The sequence below is a fragment of the Erpetoichthys calabaricus genome, chromosome 9, assembly GCF_900747795.2.
Source record: "Erpetoichthys calabaricus chromosome 9, fErpCal1.3, whole genome shotgun sequence".
NCBI lineage: Eukaryota > Metazoa > Chordata > Cladistia > Polypteriformes > Polypteridae > Erpetoichthys > Erpetoichthys calabaricus.
This window is the reverse complement of record NC_041402.2, coordinates 174,919,425-174,927,253: the sequence shown is the minus strand read 5'-3', so window position 1 is coordinate 174,927,253 and position 7,829 is coordinate 174,919,425. Positions and strand designations below refer to the sequence as shown.

The following is a 7,829-nucleotide window of genomic DNA, read 5'->3' as shown; positions in this document are numbered from 1 at the left end:
TCTGGCACTGTTTCCTAACACTTTTAGGTGTCTGTACTGGGATGATAATGGTGTCACCCCTGTGCTTGTCCATGTCTTTCATTTCCTAGTCCTGGTGCATGACAGGCAGCAAATCTGGCTTGAAAGCTGTGCCAGATAGACGCCACCCTCCTCAAATTGTAATGCTGTTTTACAGAATAGAGGCGGTTTGTTGCCATGCACATACCTCAAAAAATGTTTTAGTCGATCTGTAAGGATCTAATGCTCTAAATAATGGAATGGAGACAAACTTGTCAAAGAGAACCCTATAAAAAAAATTACAGCTACAATGAACTTTGGCTCACTTTCTCTAGGAAAAAAAACAAAAAACATTAAATCATTATTAGATCACTCAGCCTGACCTGCGTTCTTGATGAAAGACGAGCATCTCAACTGATGCTTGGAGGGCGTGTCCGTGCAATGTGGGCGGGTGACCTGCGCTGTGGGGGCGTGGCTCCACATGAATTTGAAGAGCGAGTCGAAGCGACTTGGCTCCACTGTTCCAGGTCTTGGAGAGAGTCAAACATGTCAAAGTGCGGGGAGGTACAAAGCTAACACAGGCTTTGCCGTTGGGAGCAAGGGCCACAACCTCTGCGAGCGTTTGCACTTGGAAAAAAAAATCTTCCTCGATTTGTCGGTTTATCCGCACCAAAGCGAGAGTTAAGAGTCCGAGATCCCTGCGCCTGACAGCTTCTCTCCAGCGATCATCTCAGCCCTGAATAAGAGCATCGACATGGATGACAAAATCCCAGTAAGTATAGGGGACACGAAGTGCCAACTGGAGCATTACGTGACTGTTTAAAATTTCTTAATGAGGTGCTTCGACCAGCGAGACGGAGGTGCAGCCCGCACCTTGCAATTGTGCCAATAAATTGTCACAACTCACCAGGTTAATACATCAAGTACAATTTGGGACATCGTAGTAAATATAACATGTTAAAGGCAGCGTGTGGCGTAGTGGTTTAAGGCACTGACTTCAGGTCCTGATGTTGTCGATACAAATCCCGCTCTTGACAGTTTGTGACCCTGAGCAAGTCACTTCACCTGCGCTCCGATTAGAACGCCACAAAAATGTAACCAGTTACCTTAAAGGCGTGTAGCCCAATAATAAGAGATAAAAATGACCACCAGTCCATTCATCCATTTTCTAAGCCAGCTGGCTCACTCACAAGTTATTAGGAAGAAACTGGGGTCTCTCTGGCCGAAAAAACAAAGGTGCGCAATGAGCTCTGAACGACCATCAGCATTAATAGCAGGCTTTTATCAAACAATCCACACATTTTTGCGACTACTATGCTCAATACTTTGTATATAATCACTCATGCAGTATTTACATATTGTACGGCTCGCGGAGAGCTTAAACCTGCTGATGTGAATGTCGGTTCGTTCAAACGATCGCCTACATCAGCCTCTTTTAAGTCTTCGCGTCCGGGCGCTTTTAGCCTTACGTCCGTTACTTTCCCGTTAAAAAGATCCAACACCACTAGAAGAGAAACATCACATTTGTTTCACAATAATGAAGCAACCAAACTCCCTTGATGCGGGTAGTTAATGTTTCATGCGCTACAACTTCGAATCAGCCTGGTGATTTGCCAATATAAATTGCGTCAGATTGCACCAGTGCTCATTATTTAAGATTCCAACCCCGAATAAATCACTTCATTAAAGAAGATCGCATTATCTCTCCAAGCTATGCAGGAGCAGAACAACAGAGGGAAAAAAAGTCCCTAAAGCCCCTTAAGTCTGCGGGGGTCCCTCACTTGTTTCGAACATTAGCGTCGTTGACCGGTGGATGGACATGGAGGTCTTAACCGCTGATCGGTGCTCCCAGACTTTTAAAAACAAAGGCTCATAAATTGTTCTTTACTTGGCGGTGTGATTATGCATAGAACCATAGCTTGATAAGAATCTGTGAAAAGTTCTTTGTGTCTGAAGTTGCTGCTTCAGCTTTCCAATGGTTCCAATGCACGGTGTGGGCAAAACAGAAATCTCTAATTGTATACAGCGAGGGTAATTTAAAAGTGCCATCACACTTAATTCGTTTGGTGTGATGTTCCCGAAAGTCCGCGTCGTTTAGGTAGACGAGAACACGCCAATTGCACTCGGGTGCGGACCAAAAGAACTGCACCGGAACCCTTCGGAATGGCTGGTCTCAGTGCGGTAGCAAGTGAACCCTGGAGCGCTTCGACACGGGACCGATCTAAGTGCAAGAACTGCTGTGCATTGTGGGTGAAATTGTCTATTTCTGTGCTCTACTATGGAAATGTAACCAAACGTTTCTCAAATGTATGTCGTCTTGGATAAAGGTGTCAGCTAAATAACACACACACACATCTATATATATATATATATATATATATATATATATATATATATATACATACCAATTATCAAGTGTGGCAGAGAGGAGGGCTCGCGACCTTCAAAGTCTCTACTGCAATTTTAAGCTTGTTGGACCTCTTCTCATCACAATTTATTCTAATGTTCTAATTTTCAGTCCACGTAAAGGACAACTAAATCAGTAGCTGCGAAGTGGCACGTCACAAATCAATGTGTAAAAGTCGATAAGCAGTGGAGATTTGGTAATAATATAGAGCGCTCCTCCGAAGACTACTAGTCTAACTCAACATGGTTAGCAATTTGCTTACCAGATTTGCAGTAAAAAAAAAATTAAATACGTCGCTGTTGGGCATTTTGTGCCATCGAAGGGAGAGCGGGTGTTGTATAGCGCCGAACACTTGTGAATTTCCCCTTGGGATTAATAAAGTATCTATCTATCTATCTATCTACACTGTGGGTTTGAATGCGGCACGGTGGCGCAGTTGTTAACAGAGCTGCTTCCCGGGTCTAAGGATAGACTTTCAACTCCGAGCCCGAACCCTTAAAAAGTGTCGGTTTGCTGTCACACGCCAAAGGACACTCGCATTAGACATCATTTGATGACCCACGAGCAGCCGCTCTGTGGAACGCTTGAACCCGCACTGTGCGAAAGAATAAGGCGATTAAAGGATAAAAAAAGGCCGTTGCACCTGTTCATTATTGGGTTGGGTAGTGGAAGGATTCGAAGAGTGCAGCTTTGAATTCAGATGGACGGTAAGTGTGCAGAGTGGTACGAACAAAATCTTAGTGTGCTTTTGTAGCCAGCAGCATCGAGAACCTGTAATTCAAGGCCGCTCTAAGCCGTGGCTGCCAAATGTGTCTTCTGGGCTGTTTAGTGAAAACGAAGTTGGATGATGATATCAGAGTCTGCGCTGAAATCTGTAGCCTGCAGCCGCTGTCTTTTTTCGTAGACTTCATGGTGTCTGCTTAACGACTCGAGACAGTGGCAACGTTTACAAAGTGACGGAGACAAACAACCGGGGGAACAGCGAAGCGGTCCAATAATTAACGTTAAGACCGTCGACGTCAGAACATATGAGGTGTTAGCTAGTCCACACAGAGCGCCGGGCAGGACGACCACCCTTAAACACCCCAAAGCGTACACAATAGGACTTAAAAACTAAATATACGTACGTGCGGATGTACAGAGGACCGCTACTCTCCTTACCAGAATTCGGCGTCAGTTCTTCTTGGCGTGAGGACGACCTCGTTGGCTTAGCGGACTGAGTCCTCGGTGTATAGGAAGGCACACAGAGATGGTCACCCCAGTTTGTGGAATACTTGCCAATTGTATTTTTATTTCTTTTATAACACAACGGTGAAGACGCAGCACTGAGATACCCAAGAACACTTCTCTTTATTCTTCTACACTTTTTTCACCCATTGCTCCTCCCTTTTCCCTTAAATAATCAATTTACTTCATTAAAAACCTCCTGACATGATCTCAGCAAAGAGGACAAACCGTCAAGAGACGGGCCGTTAAAAATATCAGGATTAAAACTGTCATCGAGATCTTTAAATGGACCCAAAGACTGAAGCGCTCAAAGGAAACTGCGCTTCAGACTCCTTCTACTAATGCGGGAGACGCGCTTGTCACAAATCACTTCCAGTTCAGACCACCCCTTGTACTTCAGCTTACTTGCATAAAACCCCCAATCCTTCTTTCAACCCGACATTAGTCTTCAACTCCTATATATCAGTGGCACTGTCTTTAATAATAATAATAATCATCATTACATAGCATAACTTACCACTCTGAAACCCAATTTCCCCACTTCAGGGTCATGGGAGCTGAAGCCTACACTGGCAACACTGGGTGCAAGAAGGAATCCCATCAGTCTGTTTGTCACCTTCTATCCCCCTCCTTTCTCTCTGTCACAAGCCATCACCCCCTCTCTTCTCTCTGCCTCTTCCTCTCTATCTCATTCTTTCCCTCAATTCTCTTTCTCTCTGGCGGCCTCTCCCACCCTCTGCCTCTTTCTCACTCTCCAGTTCGATTGATCCTCGGTTTCCTTCTCACTCCGAGTGCTTCTCTATATTTAGCCGGAGTGCCTGCCTGGCGTGCGCAGTTTGCACCGCTAAACTCGTGACGGGCAGTTGCGCCCGTTTCACTGAATATGCAAGGGGACGGATTGTCCTAAAGAAGGACACTCTTCAGTGTGGTCATCGAGATCAATAAACGGGGCGAAGTTCCAAAGTCTAATGATCGTGCCTGTGTGTCGTTCATTAACGCGGCTGCCAAGCTCTTTTTAACTCCCAGTGGGAAAGACACTGGAGATGCTGGGAGCCTTAGAATCAACGGATGGAAAAGATGAGATTGCCCAACACCGAACCAGAAGGGGTGGACGGCCAGTTGGCCGAGGTCTCCAGGACTGTCATTGTGTCTGACTATGTCTGTTCTAATTGACTGCAGGCCCCAAAAAGTTTATTTTCTGCAAGGATGCTGCTGATTGGAGTTCAACAATTAAATTAGTAGCCAGTAATTAATAACTTCTGTTTATGCTAATCAGTTTAGAAGTACTTTGGTTTAAACGCGCGTGTCTACTCATCAGCAATCGGTAACGCTCGTAATTACGTATACGGGCACTCATTGAAGGGTGCTATACAAAAGGAAACTCCGCTGAAGAGAATCACAGTGAGAACAGACTCTATGAATTCTTTTTCTTTCTTTCTTTCTTTCTTTCTTTCTTTCTTTCTTTCTTTCTTTCTTTCTTTCTTTCTTTCTTTGCTTACATGATCACATCATATATTCTACTTTGTGATAACAGACTCCATGAATTAATTCTTTCTTTCTTTCTTTCTTTCTTTCTTTCTTTCTTTCTTTCTTTCTTTCTTTCTTTCTTTCTTTCTTTCTTTCTTTGCTTACATGATCACATCATATATTCTACTTTGTGATAACAGACTCCATGAATCCGTTCTTTCTTTCTTTCTTTCTTTCTTTCTTTCTTTCTTTCTTTCTTTGCTTACATGATTACATCATATATTCTACTTTGTGATAACAGACTCCATAAATCCTTTTTCTTTCTTTCTTTCTTTCTTTCTTTCTTTCTTTCTTTCTTTGCTTACATGATTACATCATATATTCTACTTTGTGATAACAGACTCCATGTATCCTTCCTTCCTTTCTTTCTTTCTTTCTTTCTTTCTTTCTTTCTTTCTTTCTTTCTTTGCTTACATGATTACATCATATATTCTACTTTGTGATAACAGACTCTATGAATTCTTTCTTTCTTTCTTTCTTTCTTTCTTTGCTTACATGATCACATCATATATTCTACTTTTTTGATAACAGACTCCGTGAATTCTTTCTTTCTTTCTTTCTTTCTTTCTTTCTTTCTTTCTTTCTTTCTTTCTTTGCTTACATGATCACATCATATATTCTACTTTTTTGATAACAGACTCCGTGAATTCTTTCTTTCTTTCTTTCTTTCTTTCTTTCTTTCTTTCTTTCTTTCTTTCTTTCTTTCTTTCTTTCTTTGCTTACATGATCACATCATATATTCTACTTTTTTGATAACAGGCTCTGTGAATTCTTTCTTTCTTTCTTTCTTTCTTTCTTTCTTTGCTTACATGATCACATCATATATTCTACTTTGTGATAACAGACTCCATGAAACCTTTCTTTCTTTCTTTCTTTCTTTGCTTACATGATCACATCATATATTCTACTTTTTTGATAACAGGCTCCGTGAATTCTTTCTTTCTTTCTTTCTTTCTTTCTTTCTTTCTTTCTTTCTTTCTTTCTTTCTTTCTTTGCTTACATGATCACATCATATATTCTACTTTTTTGATAACAGGCTCCGTGAATTCTTTCTTTCTTTCTTTCTTTCTTTCTTTCTTTCTTTCTTTCTTTCTTTCTTTCTTTCTTTCTTTCTTTCTTTCTTTCTTTCTTTGCTTACATGATCACATCATATATTCTACTTTTTTGATAACAGGCTCCGTGAATTCTTTCTTTCTTTCTTTCTTTCTTTCTTTCTTTCTTTCTTTCTTTCTTTCTTTCTTTCTTTCTTTGCTTACATGATCACATCATATATTCTACTTTGTGATAACAGACTCCATGAAACCTTTCTTTCTTTCTTTCTTTCTTTGCTTACATGATCACATCATATATTTTACTTTTTCAAAGTCTTTTTTTTTTGTGTGTTGTGCTTGTTTTCCACATTAGAAACATGCAATCTACGCTGTAGAAACCCATGGCACCGATGACTTGAGTAAACCGCCTCCTGATGGCAAGGAGAAGAAGTACAAGGGCCTCTGGAAGAGGAAGAAGGCAGGCCGGAATATGGAAGATCTCAAGAAGGAGATTGACATTGTAAAGCACTTTACTTTCAAATTGTTATTTATTTATTTGTTTATTTATTTGCTCACCTTTCTTTGGGGGGTGGGGGGGGGGAGGCTAGCTAAGACTTAAAAAATTCACATTTACCATCACTGACGGCCTCCTAACCTGCCTGTCCCCATTTAGGTGGTCTCTGATGTTGTCACTTCTCTTTGCTTTGGTTTTAGCCAACATGGCCTACAAGACCTAAGCAGTTGTCTGTTTTACCGAAGACATTATTGATATTACAAAGGAACTGAGTGGAGCACGCAGGCTGTGCAAGGTGCTATAAGAGACTCTTTGGCAGGTGTTTCATTCCAGGCTGCTCTTGCTCTGTTTTACTTTTACAGTATATGTGGATACATTTTTTGTTTTTATTATTTTCCTTGGAGCCGCGTGTTGAGGTGTGACAACATCAGAAGCCATTAAAGTAAGGAATTCAAGTCCCCTGCTGAAGGGCTGTGACGCAGGTAGACCTCGCTGAATGTCCGCTCTGACAAGAGCAGTTTAGGCTGATTAGGAAGTTTTTGGTTTTTAAATGCATAAGGCTCTACACCCTTAGCTAATCGTGACTGTCATTAATTTTTTTTTGATCTTGTAGGATGATCACAAACTGACTCTGGAAGAACTTACTGATAAATACGAAACAGATCTTGTAACCGTAAGTGTGACTTCTAATTGAATTCTACTTCATGTCCTGCTATCTTACTGGTATCAGTCCTATGCAGCTCCTCACAGGGGACCCATAGATTCATCTGCCTAACCTTTAAAGATAGGAATCTGACTGAACTTTACTGAATTTATATGATTGGCTTCAACACATTCTGATCCTGCACGGTGTGACTGTCTAAGGACTAAAAAACTAAAAAACAAGTAGAGAGAAAACCGCAGGATAAAGCAAAATGAATTCACAACCAACTGTAATAACTTAATGATAACACAGCAGCACTGGCCATTCTGTCAAAGGTCAACCCTAGCAGTAGAGTGTTGTACCGTGTTAGCCATAGATTGATACAGGAGAAAATAGGGTGAAATGACACCTGTTATTGGCTAACTAAATAGATTACAAATGCAAGCATTGGATGCAGCTAAGGCCCCTTCATCAGGCAAGGTG

The 7,829-nt window shown here is 41.3% G+C and overlaps 1 protein-coding gene across 1 annotated transcript in view; it reads left to right on the top strand.

The window, feature by feature from the left end:
* Nucleotides 1–525: 525 nt before the first annotated feature.
* Nucleotides 526–7,829, top strand: part of LOC114642064 (potassium-transporting ATPase alpha chain 2-like) — a 69,617-nt gene continuing 62,313 nt past the window's right edge. The window contains exons 1-3 of the mRNA XM_051931898.1: nt 526–769; nt 6,563–6,709; nt 7,317–7,376. Of these exons, the coding sequence (XP_051787858.1) occupies nt 752–769; nt 6,563–6,709; nt 7,317–7,376 (225 nt within the window). The 5' untranslated portion in view covers nt 526–751. The remainder of the gene's footprint in view (nt 770–6,562; nt 6,710–7,316; nt 7,377–7,829) is intronic.